Source organism: Erythrolamprus reginae, chromosome 1, assembly GCF_031021105.1.
Source record: "Erythrolamprus reginae isolate rEryReg1 chromosome 1, rEryReg1.hap1, whole genome shotgun sequence".
In the NCBI taxonomy this organism is placed as follows: Eukaryota; Metazoa; Chordata; class Lepidosauria; order Squamata; family Dipsadidae; genus Erythrolamprus; species Erythrolamprus reginae.
In genome coordinates this window covers 141073002-141099535 of record NC_091950.1, presented here as the reverse complement: position 1 = coordinate 141099535, position 26534 = coordinate 141073002, and the positions used below count along the sequence as shown (strand labels likewise).

The 26534-nt window shown below is 41.6% G+C and overlaps 2 protein-coding genes across 12 annotated transcripts in view; one reads left to right on the top strand and one right to left on the bottom strand.

Annotated features, from left to right (window-relative positions):
* Positions 1 to 22112, top strand: part of COL18A1 (collagen type XVIII alpha 1 chain) — a 261272-nt gene extending 239160 nt beyond the window's left edge. For all 5 annotated transcript variants that reach the window (XM_070726676.1, XM_070726670.1, XM_070726645.1 and 2 more), the window contains 11 exons: positions 317 to 370; positions 2111 to 2145; positions 3993 to 4103; positions 8210 to 8363; positions 8465 to 8541; positions 9774 to 9902; positions 11306 to 11341; positions 12920 to 13231; positions 14874 to 15071; positions 18316 to 18431; positions 19668 to 22112. In XM_070726676.1, coding sequence (XP_070582777.1) covers positions 317 to 370; positions 2111 to 2145; positions 3993 to 4103; positions 8210 to 8363; positions 8465 to 8541; positions 9774 to 9902; positions 11306 to 11341; positions 12920 to 13231; positions 14874 to 15071; positions 18316 to 18431; positions 19668 to 19881 — 1436 coding nt within the window. In that variant the 3' untranslated portion in view covers positions 19882 to 22112. The remainder of the gene's footprint in view (positions 1 to 316; positions 371 to 2110; positions 2146 to 3992; positions 4104 to 8209; positions 8364 to 8464; positions 8542 to 9773; positions 9903 to 11305; positions 11342 to 12919; positions 13232 to 14873; positions 15072 to 18315; positions 18432 to 19667) is intronic.
* SLC19A1 (solute carrier family 19 member 1) overlaps positions 20314 to 26534 on the bottom strand; it is a 36846-nt gene continuing 30625 nt past the window's right edge. For all 7 annotated transcript variants that reach the window (XM_070726710.1, XM_070726726.1, XM_070726686.1 and 4 more), the window contains 2 exons: positions 25386 to 25527; positions 20314 to 23342 (listed from right to left, as the gene is read on the bottom strand). In XM_070726710.1, the coding sequence (XP_070582811.1) occupies positions 23061 to 23342; positions 25386 to 25527 (424 nt within the window). In that variant the 3' untranslated portion in view covers positions 20314 to 23060. The remainder of the gene's footprint in view (positions 23343 to 25385; positions 25528 to 26534) is intronic.

Here is a 26534-nt window from a genome sequence, read left to right as displayed (position 1 = left end):
CAAGTGGGAAATACTGTGATAGAAACGTAACTATTTCCCCCCTTCTCCTTTAGAATGTCTTGTGTTGCCATTAAAAAAAACAACTTTCCCCCCATCTAGTAGTTGTTCTATCAGAATCGTTGATTTGTTCTTCTCCTAAAGGTTTTAAAATAATTTGGATTAAAAGGAAGTCATAATTTAAACTTATGTTCACAGGGCTGTTTAAATAAGCAGTTTCTGAACATTTGGTTTTGTGTTAGATTTCACTTGGATTTGGAGTGTGATGCTTGCTCTCTAGTTCTTGGGGTGCCAAGCCTTAGGCCAGTTTCTATTTCAGGCTACCATGGTCAGAAGGGAGAAAAAGGTGAACAAGGTTTTCCAGGACCGCCAGGTAAGATTCCCTAAAATATGATACAAATTTAATTTCACATCTCCTTCATAATGCTTTTTCAACTCGGTCTTCAGTAAAGTCTATTTGGGTTAGGTTATTGAGAGAGTTTGAGGTGCGAGTGATGAATTTGGGGGATGAGCCATTGCTGTTGACAAAGACAGAGCCAAAGAATGAATTGAGAAGGTTAGCTTTGGATGAATCATCATGGTATTATTTGTTGTTGAGTCCTTTAAGAGGTGGGATAGGTCTAGAGTCCTTGAGTTTGTTGTTGACAAAGTTGTAGAAAACTTTGGTGTGTAGAAGGTTTTCCTCTTGTATGCTGTTCTGCTTTTATTTGTTTGCATATGCTTTTATAACGGCTTTTGAAGTTTACTACTTGTCCTTTTTTGTTTTTACGCCAGAGAGATTTTTTTTTAATTGTAATTTTCTTAATGAGATGGGGAGGTTATTTTTCTTGGTTGAGGACGATGGTGAACTGTATTGCCTATCAAGTGTCCCCTAGAATTCATGATGCAAAATTAATGCAATAGGCAAGCTATGTATGCAAAAATAGCAAGCACATCCATTCCGAGTGTTCTGTCGGGCTCTCTGGTAGACTCCTCCCAAAATTTCATAAGTACAAATTTCAGACACACACACGTTTGAAAATTCAAAACAATGTTCTTTATAATGAAAATTCACTTAAACCAAGCCCTCTTTTGGCATAGCAAAGAGCACTCGTCTCCAAACAAACTGGTAATTTGTACGAGTCCCTTATCAGTTCTGTGATACTTAGCTTGCAGCTGTGAGGCAATTCACAGTCTTTCTTCTTCACAAAGCGAAACACACTTTGCTCTGGTTTAGTTTCAAAGCAGGGAAAAATCAGCACACAAAAGGTCAAAACCAGGAAAGCAGGCACGAAACACAACGATCAGATAATCCTCCACAATGGCCAAACCCACAGGCTGCTCTTTATAGCAGCCTCACTAATTACCACAGCCCCACCCAACCACAGGTGGCCTCATTTTCTTTGATAATAATCTCTCAGTTATTGTTGCCTATGCATCGCTCTCTGCATGCGTGGCTATATCATTAACTCTTGTTCTGAATCCAAGGAGGAGCTAGATAATTGATCTCCTGAGCTGTCTGCCACACTCTCCTCCTCCCTGTCACTCATGTCTTCTTGGTCAGAGGAGCCTTCATCCACAGATTCCACCGGGGGCAAAACAGTCCTGCAGCATGTGGATGTCTCCCTCACATCCACAGTCCTTGGGGCAGGAGCTGGGCCAGAGCTAACCACAACACCGAGTAATCAGCTTTTACATGCTTTGCTTTAAGCACCAAATTCCTTGTCTTCAGGCACAACCTCTTTGTTTTCTGGGTGGGCTGGGGAAGGTCATAGTTACTTGTCTTTCTCTCTGAGTGTTGGTCTTCTATATTTATTTCCTCACATTATCATCAACATGAACTAAAAGATTTTGGGGTCGGCTTTTCTTTGGTAAAGCTCAACTCTCAGAAACTGGCATGTCTTTCATTTCAGCCCTGTTTGTATTTATTCAGGAAGAGCCATAGTTATTGGAAAGTGAGTTCCAAAATCTCCATCCAGTAAATATAAATATTTGTTCCATATAATCCTGAGGGGTTTGGCAGTGCCTTGAAAGTCCATTGTGAAAGAGGAGGAAGGAAGCAAGTTTCTCAGCATTGTACATGCTTTGCCAAGTGGACAACTGAATTCTTGATTTCCTCTTTCTTCTCCACCAGGCCAGTTCCCTTATCACCTCAGCTCCAGCTTAAGGGTAAGTAGCCTTCACTTGGGATAAAGAAGCCAGGAAGATTGCTGGAATAATCAATAATACACTGGACCTCAAAGCAAGATGGCAATTCTATTTTGCTCAGCATATGTGTTCATTAGAGACTATATATATCACATGTTTTTTTTTGCTGAATTTTTAAAATTAAGGGAGACTAGGATAGCACTATTTCGGCCTTGTTCTGGCCTCATCAGCTAGCCATATCCTCACTGGGATTTGATCCTGTAGCTTCTGCCTTGTAAGGCAAGAATTAACCTCTAGGCCACAGGATCTGATCCCTTCAGCTTTGTACCAGGGAGGGGCTATATGTTTTTTTCTGTTCTCTATTTCATTGAAGTTGTATTCTGCTTAAAGGTGGTTGAAAGCCCAACCCTAATGTTATTGATGATCGCTGTAGGTTTGCAAAAGCTAAAGTTCTGCTGCTCTACAGATGAGGATGGTGGGCTATTCAGCAAACCAATTGCACACAACTTGGATTAAGTTGATTTCCATATCTTCAGAATACAAAAGATGCTCTGCACTGGTGAAAATGTAGCTTTTTAAACCAAGGAGCCTTAGATTATTTGGTCTTGCAAAAAGCATGTCTAGTATGTTATTTCTGGTTACTTATAGCTTAAGTAAGCTCAAGGTATGCATTTTCAAAATTAATGAACTTTAGTGTTCAAACGACTAAACGATCATTCAGTCTCTCAGACTTCTCAGTGACAGATTCACAAATTGCACAAGCATTTAATATGTTTGCCTGTGTGTAGTTTAAGATTAACTAGGAATTCCTAGCTCAAACTGTCATGGCAACTAGTTCATTAGCCTACAGGCTCCAGAAGCTTTTTCATACAATAATGTAGCTCTCTAGGGAACCAAGATTAAATGTGTTGCAATATGCCATTAAACATCCATTTATTAAATTTAAAAACTTTAGTGCAAAAAAGAATTTGACATTTTACTTGGCTGCTACTCTGGCAGGGATTATTATTAAGCAGAACTGTCTCATTCTGTTGCTGCATAACAACATAAAAGCTTTTAGCCTAATCATTTGAAAAATGTCTGATTTAGCTGTTCAGAAGAGGCAATGGTGTCTGACAATCATCTCCAATGAGTTTTGTTCTCAATTGGGCATGTATTATCCTCTCTTAAGAGGCAGTTTGTTTTAGTGACTAAGGCAAAAGGCTAAACATGGGAAACTGGGACTTCTGTTTCAGCCTTAGATAAAAGGTTAGCTGGTTTCTCTCAGCCCTAGGAAAAGGTAGGAGTTCCAAAATCTTGGTAAGCAAACTGCAAGGAGTTCTCCAGTCCAGGAATCAGAAATTGACCCAAAGGAACAAAAATAATAATTTAAAAAATGTCATCGCCTAAATCAGCCTTCTGTTTGTAGAGCATAGTAACCAAGGTGATGTTTTAGTTCAGGATTAGAAATTTTGTCCTTGTGTCTCATTTATGCCTCATCATAACCTGTTGCTTGCATCCTTAAGATTTTTATTAATATTGATTGTTTTCTCATTGCTTATTTGACCCCATGGCAATCATAAAGAATCATCATGATTCTTAACAAATGAATCTTTTTTCTTTTATGTACACTAAGAGCATATGCCCCAAAGACAAATTCCTTGTTTGTGCAATCACACTTGGCCAATAAAGAATTCTATTCTATTCTATTCTACTCTACTCTACTCTACTCTACTCTACTCTACTCTACTCTATTCTGCTTTTCCTTTGTGATTCCCATTGGGAGGTTTCATTTGTTCCTTTGCCAGTTCAAGCAAGAGAAAAAGAGGTCGATGCATTTCAGTTGATGAGTGCAGCATTTTTTTTTCTTACTAATTCTCTTTCCATAGGGAGAAAGAGGGGACAAAGGTGATCCTGGGATGAAAGGTGAAAAGGGTGAATCAGGTGGTGGATCAAGTGCTGCTGGAGTCCCTGGTCCCCAAGGGTATCCTGGTCTACCGGTGAGAGTTGTCATGATAACACATACAATCACGTCTTTATAAAATGGCTTGTTCTTCTGCCGTATTCCTTGATAGTTTTCAAGAGGGTGAAAATGTTACCATGTATGTGGCAGCTTTGAGTGTCTATGTCAAGGACGTCAAACTGACATCATCACTATGGCATCATGTGACATCAGGATTTTTTTCCTCCCTTCTCTAAACCGGGCATGGGAATGGCCAATGCGTGACACATCTGGCCTGCGGGCCGCGAGTTTGACAACCCTGGTCTATGTGGTCTTTAAAAGGAAAAAGATGAAACTCTCAAAGAGCAGAAGCTTTTCAGTGTTGTTTCTTAGCAAAAACTAGTGTCCTCTCGTGCAGTGTTTCCCAACCTTGGCCACTTGAAGATATTTGGACTTCAACACCCAGAATTCCCCAGCCAGCGGATGCTGGCTGGGGAATTCTGGGAGTTGAAGTCCAGATAGCTTCAAGTAGCCAAGGTTGGGAAACACTGCACTAGTATTAAGATATGGCAGCTTAGAATAGTATTGAGGTACATTTGGAATACAGGCTGCAAGGTCCTGCCTCAGCAGCCTTCTCAAGAAAACAGAACTTTTGGAACAAATGGCATTTCAAATATTGGAAGACAATGGTAGCAGAGAGAGTGTAGGCAGAATCTGAATTTCCCCTGCCAAAGCATTAAGTTCTTTGAGGCCCCTCTCAATTTAATTTACCGTAATTTATTGGCCTTATATGCCACCCAATCCCATGGGACTCAGGGCGGCTTACAACAATAATACAGGGAGAGTCAAATATAAAACACTAAAAAACAGTAAAACTCTGATTAGCTAATCACCAAACCCCCTACACTAACTATACAGTCCTACACACATACATACCAAGCAAATCACAATTCGGTAGGGACTAGATGTTAACTCTCACATCCCCCAGGCCTGCCAGCAAAGCCAGGTCTTCAAGGCCTTTCGGAAGTAGGGTGGGAGAAGAGCAGACATGGGGGGTGTAGTTGGTTCCAAAGGGCCAGGGAAACCACAGAGAAGGCCCTCCCCTGCGGGCCCACCAACCTGCACTGCTTAGTCGATGGGACCCAGAGAAGATCACATGATTTTTCACTTAACAACCAAATGGGAAGTTAGATCAAAAGCCCATTGTGGTTACATAATTTTTTGATCAACTAGTTATAATTGTGGCTGCTAAGCAAGGATTGCCTGTAGCTTACAGCAGTAGCTGAAGAAAGCAAGAGTGGGACATATCAACTTGTCACTCTGAAGTTAATTTCTTCTCAGTCTGTTTCAAGTGTAGGCCAGACATCTTTACTGACACTGTTTATATTATAGCCACTAATGTTTGGGTCCATTCTTCAAAGATCTCATTTTAAATTTCTATGATGTTTTGTGTCATTTTATAAGTTCTAGTTAACTGGCAGCAAAAATTAGCTTGTAATTTTTTCTTCTTCTACTCAGAATCTTTGAGTCCCCCCCTAGTGTCCAATTTATTAAATCATAAAGTCACTTAGCTTTAATATGAACCAAGATAGTTAAAATAATTCAACCTGAGCACATATTATCTTCTTATTTGGAAATGTCCCAAAGAATTGGTCTAATTATATACCCTGTTTACCCGAAAATAAGGCACCCCCAAAAGTAAGACATAGGAGAGGTTTCGTTTCGCAGCATTCCCAAACAGAACATATATAACACTGCTGTCCATAAATTGCATCACAAAACACTGCATCAATCAGATTTAAAACACATCCAACATGCAGCTGCGTGTTTGGATGCATTTTTGCTTCAGCAGGGTCACACCCTACCGTATACTGCAGTTTTAAATACGGTAGGGGGTCTGCTGCGTCTTTCGGATCAATAATTGACATATCAATTCTTGGAATGGATCAGAAAGATGCATACGGTATAAAACATGCATCGGCAACACTGTTCCCTCTAAGCTGCATTTTTTTTCTTCATTGAAAAAAAATAAGACATCCCCTAAAAATAAGACGTAGCACATCTTTGGGAGCAAAAATTAATATAAGACACTGTCTTATTTTTGGGGAAACAGGGTAGGTTATTCGGTCTTTGCCATGGTTGTTGGCTCCACAAGGAAAGCCTGACCACTTTTGTCAACAACCTTCTGTTAAGTGAATGTTGGAGATGGGATGAACATTTTTTTAGATTTAGCATCTTTATTATTTATACTTTAACTCAAAGTGGCAAAAACCTTTCAGATTCATTCAGATCCATTCATTCCTATCTTTTCTACAACTGTTAAGTCCAGCAATGTGCTCCTTCAAAGCACCTGAAAACATCCCTCAACAAAGCAAATATTTTTCCACGGATCTAATCATATAAGATCCTGGGCAGGCAAGGGTGCTACCGATGTGCTTCGGTTACTGGCGCAGGCGCATCCAGTGGACAGGTGGGCGTGCAAGATTTGGCTTTTGCACATGCACAGGAAGCCAAATCATGCGTGAGGATGCTTGTATGTGTGAGATTTCACCCATTTTTCAGCTTTTTTGGCTTCCGCACTGGTCACGCGGAGCACGCAGCTCCATTTTCGCTACCACTCTGGCCACTCTGTAGAGTGGCCAGCTGAAAACCATTATTGACCCTGGGGAGTCTTCACCAAAAGAGGGTCTAATTGATAGGTAGCCAAGTTAGCAGACCTGACAATCCAATCCACTTCCTTGAAAGTTGCATTGAGGTATATCCACATCACATCAACACTCCGTAAGCGGCACTGGTTCCCAATTGGTCTCCGGGTGCAATTCAAGGTGTTGGTTATCACCTACAAAGGTAGCTTAGGGCTAGGCAATCTTTGTGACCGCCTCCTGCCACACAGCTGCCAGCGACTAATAAGGGCTCACAGGGTTGGCTTCTCCAGGTCCTATCGGCCAGACAATGTTAGTTGGTGGGGCCGCTGGGGAGGGCCTTGTCTGTGGCAGTGCCGGCTCTCTAAAACCAGCTGCCCCTCCAAGGTCCATATTGCTCCCACCCCGCTGGCCTTCCAGAAGACCATGAACACCTGGCTTTGCTGGCAAGCCTGGGCCCGTTGAGCAACTCGATACCAGCTTGATCCCACCACTAAATGAGATGAATGGTTTTTAAATGGTTTGCTACACTATTTTTTGCATGTTGTACACCACCTAGAGTTCGGAAGGAGTTGGGTGGCCTATAAGTGTAATTAACAAAAAAATAAGTTAAAAGCTTGAATTCATCCCAGCGAACTATGTACAGCCTTGCTTCTATAAAGCGCTGGTGAGACCACATTTGGAATACTGTGTTCAGTTCTGGAGACCTCACCTACAAAAAGATATTGACAAAATTGAACGGGTCCAAAGACGGGCTACAAGAATGGTGGAAGGTCTTAAGCATAAAACGTATCAGGAAAGACTTAATGAACTCAATCTGTATAGTCTGGAGGACAGAAGGGAAAGCGGGGACATGATTGAAACATTTAAATATGTTAAAGGGTTAAATAAGGTTCAGGAGGGAAGTGTTTTTAATAGGAAAGTGAACACAAGAACAAGGGGACACAATCTGAAGTTAGTTGGGGGAAAGATCAAAAGCAACGTGAGAAAATATTATTTTACTGAAAGAGTAGTAGATCCTTGGAACAAACTTCCAGCAGACGTGGTTGGTAAATCCACAGTATCTGTATTTAAACATGCCTGGGATAAACATATATCCATCCTAAGATAAAATACAGGAAATAGTATAAGGGCAGTCTAGATGGACCATGAGGTCTTTTTCTGCCGTCAGTCTTCTATATTTCCATGTTTCTGATACCTTGATGGGAGCTTCCCCAATCTGAATTAATTTGACAGATTTTATCTACCAAATCCCAAGAATAGCCCTCATATTAGCCTTGCAGGCAGTCCTCCTCAGCAAAGAACAAGCCACTGTAAAAAAAAGGGCTACCAAATCACATCTGAAAATATGGTAAGAGTGGGAAACAGCTGCGTAAGCTGGACATTCCTCTTCTCAGGCTTAGGTTAATCAATAATGGTAATTATTAACAACCACATTCCTTCCCTTGGCAAGAAGTTAATATTTGGATCACTCTCTGCTTTTATGACTGTAATGACATCTATATTATATTGGCTTTTTCAGGGCCCTAAAGGTGAGAGCATCAGGGGCCTGCCTGGCCCTCCAGGCCCCCAGGGACCTCCAGGGGCAGGTTTTGAAGGACATCCAGGGCCACAAGGCCCACCTGGCCCTCCTGGCCCTCCAGGACCCCCTTCTTTCCCAGGTCCCCACAGGCAACGTGAGTAGGCACTTAATGTCTTTTCAATTAATTTACGGTATTACAAATATAGGCGCCATCCGGGTGGATCATGGATTAAATATGGTTTTGCTTTCTTTCAGACATCAGCATTCCAGGACCACCAGGTCCTCCAGGGCCACCAGGATCTCCAGGCATTAGTGACCCACCTTCTTTGGGGGTAAGACGAAAAACTTGTATTTGTAGAGCATTATTCTCCAACATATTACACTCCAGATGGTTGAGCCTAAAATGAAGCCTCGCAGATTTAATCTGGGTTTATACAACATATAGATTAGACCAGTGTTTCCCAACCTTGGCAACTTGAAGATATCTGGACTTCAACTCCCAGAATTCCCCAGCCAGCATTCGCTGGCTGGGGAATTCTGGGAGTTGAAGTCCAAATATCTTCCAATTTCCAAGATTGGGAAACACTGGATTAGACCATTGATGGCAATCCTTTTTTTTTTGGTTCACGTGTAAAGGGTGTGGGGGGTGTGTGTGCTAGCATGTGTGCATGTCCCCACCCACCCCTCCCCACACTGCCCCCTGCACATGCGCACAGGCCTTTCTGAAGCCTGGTAGGTGACAAAAAATGGCCAAATGGGCAAACCAGAACTTCGGGAAAACACACTTCCTGCTTGCCGTTTTGCTGTATATTGCGCTCCAGAGGGTTCAGGGAAGCTTCCTGAAGCTCCAGAGTGCAAAAAACAGTACTATGGGCAAACTATAAGTTTGGAAAAGGCACTTCCTGTTTATCTACTGCGTTGTTTACATTCCGGGGCTTCAGGAAGCTTCCCTGAACCCTCCAGAGAGCAAAAATCAGCACAATGGCAAATCAAAAGTGTGTTTTGCGAACTTCTGATTTGTTCATTGGGAGATTTTTTTTGCCTCCAGGGCTTCAGGGAAACTTTAGGGAAACATTAGGGAAACTTCCCTGAAGCGTCCGGAGGGTGAAATGGACTTTCCCAAGGCAAAAAATCAGCTGGCCAGCACACGGATATGTGCTGGAGCTGATACAGGGCAAAATCTGATATGGCTCCGCATGCAATCTGTGGCAGGCATGGCATAGATTTGCCATCAAGGGATTAGACTATAGTAGTGTCAGTCTCTCATTCCACAGACTGTGAGAATCCAGCCACTGTCTTCACACAATGGTGGACATCCTGTCGCTTTCAACTGCCTTCCCCCTCAACCTCCCACTGCTGAAATTTGGCAACAGAATGGTCAACTTTGGGTGGTATTATTTGGGTTAGTTAAGATGAGAATGCTACTCTTGCACTTCTTGGAGGGCTTTTGTTTCCATTTCACTCTTGCGCCACTTTTATTGCTGACACTAATCAATAATAGCAAAAAAAATCAAGTTCTTTTACCTCACATTTTTTAAATGCTTTAAAAATGCTTTCACTCAAGGTACGGATTTTAGCAACCTACCAGAACATGATGAGCAGAGCTCATGAAGTGCCTGAAGGGCAGCTCCTTTTCATCCGCGAGAGAGAAGAGCTCTACATCCGTGTCCACAATGGCTTCAGAAGAATCCTTGTGAGTACCCTCTGCCTCAGCATTGCTCAACCGTAGAAATTTATGACACCAACTCCCCACATGCTGGCAGGGGAATTCTGGGAGTGGAAGTCCACTTAACTTAAAAATTGACAAGGTTGAAAAGCACTACTCTCCTCCGACTATTGTGGTGGTCCTAAGGGATGAAACATTAGATGCACAATTATTGTGATAGAATAAAAACTCTCTTCAGGAAAAAAAAGTACAGTGGTACCTCATGATATGAACCCCTCGTGATATGAACACTTCGAGATACGAACCCGGGGTTCAGAACATTTTTGCCTCTTCTTACGAACTTTTTTCACCTTACAAACCCATCGCAGATGGCAAAATGGCGCTCCGCTGGGTGCTGCCGCCCGGCTGTCACCTTTTAAAACAGCCGGGGGGCTTCTCGGCGTTCTCCCGAACCCAAACCCAAACTTTTTGGGTTCGGGTTTGGGAGGCCGCCGAGAAGCGCCACCGCCCGCCTGTTACCTTCTTAAACAGCAGGGGGGCTTCTCGTCATTCTCCCGAACCCGAAAGTTCAGGTTTGGGTTCGAGTTCCGGAGGCCGCCGAGAAGCGCCCGGCTGTTTCAGAAGGTTACACCGGGCGCCACTGCTCGGTGGAGCGCCGTTTTTGTGATCGGCGTCGGCGTTTTCAGCCGATCTGGAGGCTGGAAAGGAGGTGGGGAATCCCAATAGGGAATTCCATGGGCGGAGCTTTGACGTCACGAAGACGTCCTTCCTGAAAAGTTTGGGTTCGGATTCGGGAGAACGCAGAGAAGCCCTCCGGCTGTTTTAAAAGGTGACAGCTGGGCGGTGGCGCCCAGCGGACCGCCATTTTGGGATTTTCCCCCCCCTTGCACGCATTAATAGCTTTTACATTGTTTCCACTGGGAAACATTGTTTTGTGTTACGAACTTTTCGCCTTACGAACCTCCTTCCGGAACCAATTAGGTCCAATTGTCTCAAAGGTGCTTCCTCAAGGAAAAAAACAGTCCAGTTGCCTTTTTGGTACCTTTGAGATAATGTAAGCTTCACATTGGATTCAGTAATGTCAGTTCAAATGCAACCAGATTTTGGCATCTGATCTTTTCAGGTCTTAAGTGATGTAAATAAATATAACTTTTATGAACCCAGTTTCTCTATCATTAAGTCCTCAAACTATTGGGAAAACCATTTATATCTCAGAGCTCAGAAGACTGAAGCGGCAGGAAACACCCCCAAACTCTTGCAAAGGAGAATGACATGCTGAAAATATTTGAGGTCCCCCCCCCCACCTCATATAATGTCTGTGTGTCAATAATATTAATTCCAAACTTTAGCTTTTTCAAGAGGTTGGCTGGGAATTGCTGTAAACAAGTGTTATATAAATTATTTAATCATTGTTTTTGCTTCCATTTCAGCTGGAGGAAAGAATAGCCATTCCTGGCTCTGGACTGGTAGGTGGAACATTGTTATATAATACTAACCAGTAGCTGGAAAAACTACTACATATGGAACATCCTACACTTGCTGCTAGGACTTTTCTGCTTAGGGAATATTTATGGTTCTATAGGATTTGTTTACTGATTAGTTTTCCATAATTATTTCTTTTGTACCCTTCTAACAAATCAAGACAGCTTATCTCTTATCAGAACGCAATATAACTAGAGTTATTGGATGGTGAAAACTAGGAGGAGGTAAAGTTTTCACCTTGTACAAACAAATTGTAAAAATTTCCTCATTCACATTAATATTGTACTCCTCACTTAATTACTGGTCTCCTAAAAACTGTTCAAAGTTACAAAAGATTTCCTCAAAGCTACTTACAATGCATTTTCTGATTTTGCATTTCTTTGAGGTCATATGATCGAATTTTGGATTATTTGGAATTGGCTCATATTTATGCCGACTTGCAGCATTCCATTCTACATGACCATGATTTTCTATGTTTTTCAGTCATCTCAAATAATCAGGTGTGGTCATGCATTGAGTGACTTTGCTAATGACTCCATGACAAAATGAAATTCTTGGCACTGGCGCCTTTGCCTGTGACTCTGAGCAGAGAATCATTCACTCATCTGAATGGGGGAGAAGCCATCCGTTGTCCTTGCAAAATTAGATTCAGCAAACCTAGAAAACAGAGAAATCATGGAAATCAGGGGTTCGGGAAATATCAGGGAATTTGTGAAAAAAACGGAATAAATCAGGGGGGAAAAACAAACTCTATTAAAATGTTTAAAAGTCAGGGGAAATTCATGTAAAAAGAAAATGGATTGTGCTGCCTGGCAGAGTCAAGCAAAAATGAGCATAACTGTGGTAACAATGATATTTCTCCATGGCTAAGCTGTTTGGTATGACGTCATTTATGACTGCGCCTTAACTAGATTACAAGTTACAGGGAAATGTCAGTGAAATGTATAAGGGAATTTCAAAATGCTTTCCCCCTAGACACCCTGAGATTGGCTGTGACCATAGCCACAAAAATGTCCTAAAAGCCCTTTTTTGTGTCAGATATTGCCTTTGGCTCATGCACTTTTCCTACCTGAAGCAGTTTAGTTGATTCTAGCTGTTGCAGTTTTCAAGTAGCATTTTTCTTCTTCTCCCAACAGTTTTGGCCATTGATATTATCTAGGATGTTTCATTAACAATGTGGCAATAGAGGCCAGACAGTGATCGTCATTTTCCAAAATATATGTCAGTGCCTTACAAACAGATTTAAGCACTTCTTTGAGTAGATTAGAGCTCTCTCTCTCTTTTTTAAAAATTGCTTTCACACTTTTTGAGACAATGCTAATTCTATTCTGAGCAGAAGGTAAATTTAAATTGGGAGAGACAACCGGTTTCTGTTGTGAATTGCTAGTTTGTTGTGAACCTATGAAGATCTTGGAGCATCAATACTGAACGGTAGACCAATGTAAGCCAGCATGTTGGGTGGATAGATGGCACCATGAATGACAGAAAATGGGATAGCAGTGTGAAGGGTTCGGTTTTGTAGCAGTGATTACTCAGGAATCTGATTTTTCATTCCATTCCAGGACAATGAAGTCTATGAAAGGTCTTCCAGCATCCACTATTCTCATGGAGGGACAGCCTCCTCTGGATCCCATCGTCCATATCAGCCACACTTACCAGTACATGCACGTCCAGAACATAGTGCTTATTCTACAGCCAAGCCTTGGAGAGGGGATGAGAGTGTCGTCGACCCACACCACCTTCCTGAGCAACCTGCCGTCCACCCACCTCGTCAGGGAGCACACCAAGAATCCTTCGACCATTTCTTTCCCAACAACCGCAAGACTGAGACTGCTCCTTTGGCGGTTCACACACATCACGACTTCCAGCCTGCTGTGAGTGTCCATGTGTCATCAACGTGTTATTCATTCTAGTATCTGCCGTAGCTTGCTGTAGGGTCAACTCAGATTTAAGTTGCTATTATGAAAACAGCAACAGTATCCGAATGTAAACGGAGGTTGAGATCAGGGTTGATGTCATATGTGATGGCTTTTGGAGAATGCTCCCCCCAAGCTCCCCATCCAAAACCCTCCTGAAATGATTTTGTTACATAGGGTGAATAGAAGAGACAGACAGAAGTGGCTTCGAAACAACAGCTCTTTATCCAGCAACTATTTACAACCCAGCAAAGGCTCTGTCTGACAGCCCGCCCTTTTATAGGGAGCTGCCAGACAGTCTAGCCAATCAGCAGTCAGTATTTTCCCTCCAGAATGGAGGACCTGACTGAAGCCTATGTGCTTCAGTCTGAGAATGTAACAGATTTCTTTACGTTTTTATCCTGCCAGGGAGCAGAACAAACTGTACTCAATACAAATGCAAATTAAAAACACGGACACTCGATTTTAATGACAAAGACACTTGAACTTCTTCCATTGGGTTATCTTGCCATTTTCACTGTGGCATTCGTGCTTCCATAATACATATAATCCATTCCTCCACTAAAACAATGCAGGCAAGCTCTTCTGATGCTTCTTTCAGGATACAGTATCTATTTGTACAATACATGATAATGATAAGAATGGCTGGTTTGCATTCTTTTTATGGATTAGCACATTATACTAATTCATTTGGTTCACAGGGGTGGGCTGCTGCCCGGACGCGGGGGAACGCAGTGGGTTAGCAAAAATGGAGCTCCACCCCAGAGTACCCAATTTGCACTGAAAGATGTTGAAAGAAAATGCAGGGTGTGCTGCATAAGCCACGCCCACAGTGTGGTAGTAAAAAATTTGGTAGCCCTTCACTGTTGGTTCATGTGTGGCTCCGTGTACTGTGTATTTCCTTTTTAAAAAAATAGTTTTAATTGAATTATTTACATTAAAAACAAAGCGTAAAAAATACATTGAAAAAAATAAAATGCAACATACATAATAAAGAAAAAAGATAGTAGAAAAAAAACACAGACAAACAAAACAAAACAAACAAAAATCTATTGATTAATCATTTTGTACATATCCCTCAAACACATCTTATAGTAAGTTAATTCGACGGCTGATACGAGTGATAATGTAAGAAAATTGGTTTTGGTTATTCACTTAATTTACGATTTTGTTGTGCTTTTCCCGACAATAGATTGATGGAATAACCGTGCTAAACAGCCTGCATGAATACGATCACTGGACTTTTCTTCCATTTTATTTTGAAATAGATTAGGTTAGATAATGATTTGCCCCCAAACAGTGAGAATCAATGAGCTTCAGAACTGAATCAGAATTTGAAATTTGCTAACCACTGTCTCATATTGGCTTGGTTTCAAGGATGTAGATGATAAATAGCAAAAAGTAATAATAATTTTAAAATAATTTAAAAGATCCATTTAAGATCCATCTAGGCAGCAAGGAGGTGAAAAAAATGGTCCGGATAACTTGGATTTGATAAGAGCAGATACTTTCTATCGCTAGGAAGTCACAGCTGGTATCAACCAAATGAAATATTTATCCTAACTGTTCCTAGCGGGTGATCATCTGTTTGTTTTTCCAGCTGCATCTTATAGCCCTGAACACTCCCCTGAGCGGCAGCATGCGAGGCATCCGAGGAGCTGATTTCCAATGTTTCCAGCAAGCTCGGCAGGTTGGACTGTCTGGCACTTTCCGAGCATTCCTCTCCTCTCGGCTGCAAGACCTCTATAGCATAGTGCGCAGAGCAGACCGGAGCACAGTGCCAATTGTCAATCTCAGGGTACGTTGAGTCACAGACCCGAGCAAATGAAGCTTCATCAGAGTACCAAGAAGACAATCCGTTAGCCTTTAAAGGACAAAATATTGTGATCCCATAAAGAGGGGGGGGGGGGGACAAATCATGGCTGAGTAAACGTAGCTCCTCCCCCAAACAATTGCAGAAAAATATATTCTACTTCTATGTAACTGATTAATTGATCTTACTTTAAGCAAGGCTTTGCACAAGATAGCTCACAATGAAATTATGATATATGATGATTAGAAAAAATATAATTATAGAAAAAAATATAAGCATTGTAAACATGGAGCAAGAAGTTAATTTATATTTATACTTGCTGTAAAAGAAAATTGGAAGTTATTTCTTTATATTTTATTTCTTATCAACACTCTTGTATCTGTTTTTCCTCTTCTTTCTTTTCTTTTTTATTCCAAATATTCTTATTTTTCATCTTAAATTATTACTAGTGAGAGCTATAGATGATTGATATAGATGATAGATGATAGATGATAGATGGAGAAAGGTGGTAGGTAGGTAGATGATGATAGATAGATGGATGGATGGATGGATGGATGGATGGATAGGTAGGTAGGTAAGTAGATAATCAATCACAACATTCTTGTTAATAGTATCAAAACAGAAGTGCTTACCAAGTGTCAGTTCAACCATGCAGAAAGGCAGCTAGACATCACATGCTTTGTGATAGGTTTTGTTTAAAATTTTTGTAAATGCTTTGAGCAAAAGTATAAAAGAAAAGCTTGTAACATTTTCAGGTGATGTTTTAATAAAGCAAACAGGATTTTGATGGACGGAAAAGAAAAACAAAACCTGAAAAAATTGAGTGGATGTATCTGTCTGTCTTTCAATGGGAAGGGCCATTTGCACATATATAGGTTCCATCATACCTCCCAATTATAAAAGATATGAAAATAATTTTTGACTACAAACTAAATTATGAATCAGCAGGGCAGGACAGCAGCTGAAATAGTAGAATAATTCTAGATTGCCTGTATGGACATTTTATGTCTACTTATATCTATGGGGAGAAAAAATGTCCTTAGAGGCAATCTAGAATTCCACGATTCATATTTAATAAAATCTCTCCTGGAGATTTTAGTGCATTAAATACAGATGTTTTAAGGGTATTTAAATTTATGAGTGGTATATAAAATTAGAGTATTGATGGAACATGACCAATAAGATGGTAAATATAGCAAGAGATTAGTTTTAAAAGGTACTTTTTTAAAGCAAACATATCAAGGCTCCAACTAACCCAAGCAAATCAGAACTCTGAGACTTGGCTTCTTCTCAAATGTCTTCTTTAATGAGTACATCGTATTGGCACAGCTTCAAGGGGAAACTGAATCTAAATCTTTCCCATAGTTTCAATATAATTAAACTTAGAAATAACCCCATCCCCATGTGTCATGGGTCATGTTGGCCAACTGGGTTAATTGACAGGCTCTCCAGGAACTCTGTCCCCAACCTTATTTGTTGCCAGTATAGATAGATGACCTTGGTTCTCATGAGATAGTTCTTCGTTGTGTCTAGTAATGCATTCCAACCTCTTTCTTCCCCCCCTGCCCTTCCCCGTGTGTGGCAACTGAGGAACAGAGAGAAGGCTGCGGCCAGGTTCAGTTCAGCTTGACGAAAGGTGAATTGCAGATAGTCCTTGACTTACAATAGTTTGTTTAGTGACTGAAGTTACAATGGCACTGAAAAAAGTGACATGGCCATTTTTCACACTCACGACTGTTGCAGCATTTCTATGGTCATGTGATCAAAATAGATATTTGGCAACTAATACATATTTATGACACATGCAGTGTCATAAATATGTATTTTGCATATTTTGCAACCTTCTGACAAGCAAAGTCAATGGGAAAGTCAGATTCACTTAACCACCATGTTACTAACTTAACAATTACAATGACTCACTTTAAAAACTATGGCAAGAAAAGTTGTAAACTGGGGGTAAACTCACATAACAAATGTCTCACTTAGCAACAGAATGTTTGGGGTCAATTGCGGTCACAAGTCACAACAAATATTTGTAGTACAGCAAATAAAATTCAATGCAATAGACCACATTCATGACTTTTTTGTCATTTTGGAGCAATCAAAATAGACCATATATAGAGAATATGCACCAAAGACAAAATTCCTTGTGTGTCCAATCACATTTGGCCAATAAAGAATTCTATTCTATTATTCTATTCTATTCTATTCTATTCTAAATTAGTCGATACTTTCTCAGTTTACATAATATCTCTTTGCAAAAACATTTTTTTTACTTACGATAGGCACTTGAGCTGGGCCTTTAAAAACCATTTGACCCTGCTTTTAAAAAAATTAATACAGTACCTTAGTCCAGATCAATATGTTCTAAGTTGGACATAGAATGTTTAATTTCCAAAGAATATTCCAAAATTAATTTAATATAGGTAGTTCTTGACTTATGACCACAATTGAGCCCGACTTCCATCATTAAACAAAGCAATGAGTTTATGGCCTTTTCCTCCCAGTTAAGTGAATTACTGTCGTGGTTAATCAGCTTTCCCCAGAAACTGGTTAGATGGAAAAGTTGCAAGTTGTGGTCACATGACCCCCCAGGACACTACAACTGTCATAAATACATATAACTTCCAGATGCCTGAATTTTGATCCTGTGACCATAAGAATAACTGCAACTGCTATAGGAAAATTGGTCATAAGTCACTTTTTTCAGCGCCATTGTACGTTTGAATGGTTGCAAGTAGGATTCTCTGTAGATACTTAAACCATTCCTTGCATCCCCCACAAGATTTAAGAGTGCTTCATCCTAGCAAGTCTTCGGACTTTCTCTAAAAATCTGTCTTTTCTCCCAGGCTCTGGGCTAGATTGATGGGTGAGCCCAATGAGATAGCGTTCCTTATTGTGTTTCAATTTGTTCTTATGCTCTTTCTTTAGCTATTATACAAGCTTTCATTTTATGTTGCCAAGAGTGTGTAAAGAATATGGCTTTATAAAATAAATGAACAAATGGACAAACGTGATATATATACATATTCCCAAGGTTATATGTAGGCAAGAGCATTTTCTAGATCGTTATCCAGGTTCCTTCAATTGGAAAGATGCTGCTCAGGGGTCTATAGATTCTTGAAATGGAAAGCTCAGATTAAAGAATATTTCTTAGCAGAACTTTTTTTTTTAATATTGCTTAGGCAAACACATTACCCTTGTTTGTTTGGGGGTTTTTTCTCCCCAGGATGAAGTACTGTTTAATAACTGGGAGAACCTCTTCTCCAACTCCGAAGCTCCATTCAGAACTGGGGTCCGCATCCTCTCCTTTGACGGAAGGGACGTCCTGAGAGATTCTGCATGGTAAGTTGGGGATGAGGAGAGTTAATTTACTTTCCAGTGAAGATTTTGGAATGTGCCTCGATTGTAAATTTGTTTTACTTCCTGCCGAGTGGCACAGTGTTTTCAAAGGCATCCAAGGTCTCCTTTCTGATTGGCCTTTGTAAGCAGTACCGTTTATGTTTTCGCCCTACCCATTTCCCCAGCACTACGGGATGCATTTTTTAAGACAACAGATGCAGCAATGAGACAAAAAGCTTTGCTTTGTGTTATGTAAAGCCCTTTAGCAACATTTGTATAAGTTGGTCCAGAGTAGAGTAGAGGTTTTATGTGAAGCCACTATATATTTTTTCCTTTCCTTGGGGATAGGTAGTAAGATTTGCTCAGATTTTCTTTAACTTTATGGCACATGAGTAGTGATCACAACAGCCAAGATACTATTAGGCACTGCAAAGCCTACACAAAGTCACAGTCCACCAACCAAGGAGGCAGAGTTCATGCATCAGATTAAGCCAAAGGATGTTTGTTGGTTTCTTTGTTTGCTTAATTCGAATTCCTGAAGGACTCAGGGCGGCTTATAACAATATAAAATTACAAATACAATAAAAAGAAGTCAAATATAGTCTAAAACTATAAAACCTTAATTAAAACCTACAGTTTAAACTACCCAGTCTACATGCATACCATTCATACAATTCAGCCATGATAGATGTCAATTCATTGCCCCCTAGTAGTGGCTAGGTTCATAACACTATTATGAACCTAGCCACTGCTCTTTAAACTACGATTTATCCCTTGCACTATTAAAAGCTATGGTGGCACAGTGGTTAAGACTGCAGTATTTAGGCTAATTCTGCCAACTTCCAGCAGTTCAATCCTGATTGGCTCAAGGCTGATTCAGCCTTCCATCCTTTCCAAGGTCGGTAATATAAAAACCCAGATTGTTGGGGGGCAATATTCTGACTGTGTAAACCGCTTAGAGAGGGCTGTGTAATAATAATAATGATAATAATAATATTATTATTATTATTATTATTATTATTATTATTATTATTATTATTATTATTATTAAATTAGATTTGTATGCCGCCCCACTCCATATGAAGCGGTATGTAAACCTTAAGTGCTATTGCTATTAGCTATTGACCCAGCCAAGTATAGTTGACTCAATTATAGCTAAACACTAACACAGACGGGTGTATGGACGCAGTCATAGTGCTTCTGTGTGTGAAACGGCCTTGACATGAGGATATTTTTCAGGCCTCAGAAATACGTGTGGCACGGCTCCGATTCCAAGGGTCAGCGGCTAACAGAGAGCTACTGCGAGACATGGCGGACGGATGACACCGTGGTGACTGGACAGGCTTCCTCGCTGGCGTCAGGCAAGCTGCTTGAACAGAAGAGCAACAGCTGCAGAAACGCCTTCATCGTCCTGTGCATCGAAAACAGCTTCATGACGTCTTCCAAGAAATAAAACCCCTGAAGGTACTGATTGCAAATGGAGGCAGGGAGTCCAAAGCCCCCCCTCCCCTTCCGCAACGGGGAGCAGGCAAGGGATTCCTCCCCCCTCCACCATCAATCAGGATAACGTGTCCAGCCAGTTTCATAATATAGCAACCAAGCAGTTAAATGAACAAGAAAGCCAAAGAGCATCTTCTTATCATTTCCAGCACAGATCTGATGTTGGCATTTTGTTGTTGTTGTTGTTCTCGTTTCCTCTTGCTAAGGGGGCTCAGGAAGAGCAGGATTTGTGTGCAAGGCAAGGGCAGCCCCCCAAATTGTTCTGGTTCCCTCTTTCCCTCTCCTGCCCGTATGTAAAATTTCCTGTTTCCCTGATCCCCCTCCCTTTCCCTCTCGCCTTTCCAAGCAGTCCACAGGGTCTTTAAAAGAGAAAACCAAAGCCAAATGGGATGTCAGAAGATCTATTTATTTGCATTGACTTAATACAAGGAGGCTTCCCCAAAACAAGAGATAGTGCTGATGGTGTTGCCTTTGGAAGCCCCAATTGGGTGAACAGGTTAAATCCCAATAACTTGGCACGCAGGGTACCATCTGCTCTTCTATGAAGGGGCACAGAGCTAAAGGAAACATATGATGACCTTGCTAAAAAAATTCAGAACCAAAATTAAGAGTTCGATAGGCTCCAGGCAGTCTTTCCTGCATCTACCCGGCATTACCTCAAAAATTCCTTTTCCAAAAATAAAGCTGCCTTGCCAGCTGTCTCAGCTGCTTTTGCTTTTTAAAATTTCAGACACAGAAGGAAATAATACTGCTTCCTTCGAAGGCTATTTACAGTTCCTGCTTACAACATCCTTTGCAAATACAGGGTCAGAAGAAAGAGATGAAGAACACTAGTCCTTGTTAGGCTCCATTGTTCCCTTGTCCTTTAATTGCCCATTTCTTGTTCTTCAAAGAGACAAAAGTGTTAAAAGGAGCCACCTTAAAGGTAATTTAGATGTAGCAGCTTTCTTTAGAGGCCTGGAAGGAAGCACAATTGGAGCAAAGTTGCCACAAAAAAAAGAATATTTGTTCCTTTATTGAGGATTTTGTTGTTATTAACAATATTTTTCTTCTCTGCCTTGCAGGGAAGTTGCCTTTTTTTAAAAAAACCTCTGCCCAGCATTTGCTACACAAAGTGGGTTACAGCAAAATCTGGGGACCCTTCAAGAGTTCCTATTAATTATCAGAGCCCTGCCAATCATGTTCCCTGGCCCTGCTGACAGCAGCCACCTCATGGAGAGAGAGAGTTTGTTCCGGGCCAACCATCCCATTCACCTTCAAATCTCAGCTACAGAATAACTAGGGGACACATAAATGGGAGCAGTCTCTGGCTTTAAAAAGCAGTTGCCAGGTAACAGTGGATTAGACAAGGAAGCCAAATGCACCCACAAGGAGCTGCCTTCTGCATGTCAGACCGGGTTAACTCAAATCCTGACAAACACCCCCACCACCACCCCAGCACTAGTGGAGGCTGGAGGTTCAAAGCGGTTAAATGCTGTTTGCCACCCCTCTCAAACCAAAGTTAAAAGAGACCCACCTGTTCTGTTTGGTCTGGGACCACTCACAACACCACCCCTCTGGTCTTTAATGGTGTCTTCCCCTGCTCCTAACACTGGGACAGGAACCAGGCCTACATATTCCAAAACATTAAAAAGCACTCGGATATTTCAAGGGGTGGAGACCTCTGGAGCACAGACTGGGGGTTGTGTCTTAAGTGCTTTGTTCCCCTATAAAAGCAAGGCTGGATTCCTGATCCTGGCTGCAGCCTTTTTTTAAAAGCCACCTTAAGGGCAAGTCACAGCAAAGCAGCTTGGCATCTCTCCTCTGCATGTAGAACTTTAACTGCTATGGAATGTCTGATCCACCTCACCAGTCTTGCATTTTGGTGTCCAAAACTCAAGCCAAGCTGATGCTTGCTCCATATCCATCCATTTGAGTTGTGTTTTTAAAAAAACAAAAACAAACCAAGGTGCTAAATTTCTACCTAAGCTTTGTTTTTATTGTCCTAATAAAATGTTATTACTGCAGGGGTGGGGTAAAATTCGTGCACGTCCATACAGTCAGTTTTTCTTACTGTCTACTGTATTTTTGTGACATTTTAATGCAGTTTTAAAAGCCTGTGGACCTTTATATCTTTGTCAGTTGCGTGTTGTGTATTATAAACTGTTTTCTAAAGGCACTGAATAAAGGAAAGTATCCTCCTGACTGTGTTGTAGTGGTTCTTTACTGAAATCTTAAACCTGGCCTGGAGCGTAACAACTGCTAACAGATGCTTCTGGGTATCCTTGAAGCACAGATACCAACGTCTGGGGAGGACCCAGAGTTGAAAGTGTTGAAAGCAATGACTCCTAAGCCATAAGACTTTCTGCACCTTTTAAATAAAAACAAACAAACAAACATGCATTGTAAACTGGAACTGCAGACATGTTCAACAAGCTTAGAAATAAGATGCAAGCTGCTGCTTGAAATTTCTCTGCTTATGTTCTGACCTACTTTCCTTTCAAATCGTGCTTCTCCAGCAGGTTCCTGAAGGGATCACATGAATCAGCACCATTAAAAAAATCACTTGAAAAGAAATGCTTGAGTTTTGTGAGAGAGGAGCACAAGCATTAATCAAAATGCAAGCTCTTGGTTTCTAATTCACTTTGGTCCCCTGTCACTATTTTCATGAGTTTAAGGGCACTTTTTTAAGCCTGGTAATTTCATTCTTTGCAATATGTTTTCTGAGTGTGGCAGATTACAATCATCAGGGAATCAAACGCGAAAAGTTATCTCTGTTTTCCTATAAGGGGAAAACAGAAATGTGTCTTGCGTTACTATGAGTCACACATCACAGTATATATTAACCAGTATCCACATTAAAAGTGCCTTAGTCTTGCTTGCTCTGGCGATTGGCAAATTTACATGAGAGAACTAGGAACATAAATGTTTAAAAGAAAATTTATACAGTCATAAAAGTAAGTGCTCAATTATAATATTGGTAAATATTATTTCAGTATAACTTGACTCAAGAAACACAGAGAACTGTAGCTGCCAGAAAAGTCAACTGCACCAAAGTTGCATTTGAAACCCAGCAAGCTTTTTTCTCTGAGCTTCTGCAGAGCTCCAATATTGTGAAAATAAGGATGCATTGACTTTGATAAGTGCTGATTGTCATGAGAGCTGCACTGGTCTCATCTTCTCATTTGAGGCCTTGCAAGAAAATCCATCTTCATGTACGTACACACATTGTGGTATTTCTTGGGTTTTGGAACCGGCCATTTCCAGGCTTCTCTCCTTTTCCAAGTTCTCCTCCAGAACTGGGCTGCAGAGTTCCTTGACTGGTGTGGTCTCTTCTTGGGGTGTCTTGCAAGCATTGTGTCTTGCCATCGTGTACACAAATGACAAAAGATACACCGTGGCCAGAACAGTGAAGTAGCCAAAGTAAACGTAGAACTGGAAGAGGAGAAAATGCAGGAGTATTTTGAGAAGGAGCAATACAGGGTTTCACTAACATCAATGCACTAATTTTTTTTTTTAAAAAAACCCACCAATCCACCTAAGGATTGGGAAAAACAAACAAATCAGAAATGGACCTTTAAAAGGTACAGGTATTCCTCAACTTACGACCACAACTGTATTTTTCAGACTCTAAGATGCACTGGTGTATACGATGCACCAAGATTTCAAAGAGGTAAGTGTTGTGAATGCTCCTTGTCCACCTCTGGAATGTCAGATTCTGAGGAGGATGAGCCAGGCCCCTCTGGATACCCTGGGTTATGCCGGGCCCTTCACTAATAGCCCCCAGTGAGTTAGGAATGCAAATTCAAACACACACACACCATCACAGAAGAACTGAAAGTAGTTTATCCAAACAGATTTGTGAGCACACACTCTAAAAAAAGAGCCATATTTCTCTCACCCAGATAACAGTCCTGGAATGCGGCAAAAGACAAAATAAATGAGCAATTAAGGCAGCTGTGAATCTTCACATCCACCCCCCTTCAATGAGTTCACAAGAGTTATTTAACTGTGAAGTGTCCAAAAGGCAGTAGAAGTCCTGGAATAATCCATACAATAGCAATGGTCTTTCTCCAACGGATAAACGGCCACACGCACACTCCCCAACACCCGTAATTTATCACCAAACACATTAACCTAATTGCCTCTGCAACAGGTGTTCTCCCTTATCTGCGCAGCTGATCCATTCTTGCCATGAGCCTGCGCACACAGGCATCCACAAGCGGATCCTCCTCCGAGTCTGACCTCTCACTAATGGAAGCATTAACTGATGGGCTGGCTGCACCCATCTCTCCGTCTGATTCCCCTCCCCCACTGTCTGTCCTTGGCAGTGAATCTTCACTATCAGAATCGGCTGGCAATAACACACATCTCTGTGAACCCGAGAATTACCCTAAAGCAACATCCAAATTCCCTGTTGCAGAAGCTGGCCCAGAGCCAACCACAACACCCTGGGACCTGCTGTTTTATGGAAGATGTGTTAGAGTTGAGGTGTTCGAAAATCCCCCCCCCCCCCAAAAAAAAAACCTTGATTCCTGCCTTGCTAAAAATTCTTTGCCAGATGCTGCTTGACGGATAAAAATCTGGTGAACTGATTTTCCTCTTCTATGATGAATTTCCCCTTCTAATTGCAATGGAAGACTATTAGGCTGAAGATGCCGCCTTTCCCGGAACTATATCAGATTTTCACTTCAGAGAAAAAATACTCCCTGACGTTTTATTCAGACAGCTTTCTGCTTTACACTGCATTTCATAATAAAGAGTGTAATTTTAAACTGAAATAGTGGTTTTTTAGTCAGTGGTTTCACTCCGAAAGCCCGGGAATAGAACAGTAAGTAAGAAAAAAAAAGTTTTTGTCCTCCACAGCCCCCAGGAGCACTGTGCAGGCCTCCCAAACCCTCTGCACACCCCATTTTTCACAAAGACGGACACATTTTTGCGAAATGGGTGTGCAGAAGGTTTGGGAAGCCTGCAGAGTGCTCCTGGGGGCTGGGGGAATGCAAAAACATCCCTATTTTTTCTAAAAACAGACTGTTTTTCACTCTCCTTTCCGCAAAAATGGGGGTAGTTTTGCCTTTCTCCAGCCCCCAGGAGCCCTCTGCAGGCCTCCCAAACCCTCTGCGCCCCCCATTTTTGTGAAAAACGGGCCCATTTTTGGCAGAAATGGAACGGGGGGGCTGTACAGGCCAAAACTGTATTTGGTGTATAAGATGCACCAACATTTCCACCCTCTTTTAGGGGGGAGAAGGTGTGTCTTCTACTCTGAAAAATACGTTAGTTTAGCTTTAAGTAGCCCAAGCAAATTAAATGGAAAAGTTCCACTGTGAAGAATTATCTATCTCCACACAAGTTTGTTGGTCATGGACAACTTTAAATGTCACCCCCAACAACAGGCAAGACAAGGCCTTCTTGATAGGCAGTTTCCACTGAACAAGGAGCAACTAACATAACTCTACAGTGACTTGCTATTTTCCTTACCTGGGGATGGACTGAGAGAGCCAGACCTCTCTTATCGGTTATGATGATAGTGATGATGGTTTTGAGAACTGTGGCAAGGAAAGTATTGACACCAAACACCAGAGCGCAGAGTTCTTTGGACAGCAAAGATGCGATCTGGAAGCTTCAGTCAGAGAGAGAGAAAACAAATTAGCTTTGCACAAAATATCCTGAGCAGAAAGAAGAGACACTTCCTGGGTGGATTCTATTCATTTGCCGAAACATCCTTGCAAATGAGGGTCACCCACAATTGCTACTGCCATTTAAAATCTAAAAGTATTTAAAATCTAAAAGTCTTCCAGCAGACTCTTCTATCCACCCCGATATTTATTTATTTATTTATTAGATTTGTATGCCGCCCCTCTCCGCAGACTCGGGGCGGCTCACAGCAACAATAGAAACAATATATTACAAATCCAATAATTAAAAACCCCCTTTTTAAAAAACAAAACATACACACAAACATACCATGCATAACTTGTATAGGCCTGGGTGGAAAAGAAACATGTCAATTCCCCCATGCCTGACGACAAGAGGTGGGTTTTAAGAAGCTTGCGAAAGGCAAGGAGGGTGGGGGCAATTCTAATCTCTGGGGGGAGCTGGTTCCAGAGGGCCGGGGCCGCCACAGAGAAGGTTCTTCCCCTGGGTCCCGCCAGACGACATTGTTTAGTCGACGGGACCCGGAGAAGGCTGACTCTGTGGGACCGAACCGGTCGCTGGGATTCGTGCGGCAGAAGACGGTCCCGGAGATATTCTGGCCCGATGCCATGAAGGGCTTTATAGGTCATAACCAACACTTTGAATTGTGACCGGAAACTGTTCGGCAACCAATACAGACTGCGGAGTGTTGGTGACACATGGGCATACCTAGGGAAGCCCCTGATTGCTCTCGCAGCTGCATTCAGCATGATCTGAAGTTTCCGAACACTTTTCAGAGGTAGCTCCATGTAGAGAGCATTACAGTAGTCAAACCTCGAGGTGATGAGGGCATGAGTGACTGTGAGCAGTGACTCCTGGTCCAGATAGGGCCGCAACTGGTGCACCAGGCGAACCTGGGCAAACACCCCCCTCTCCACAGATGAAAGATGGTTTTCTAATGTAAGCTGTGGATCGAGGAGGACACCCAAGTTG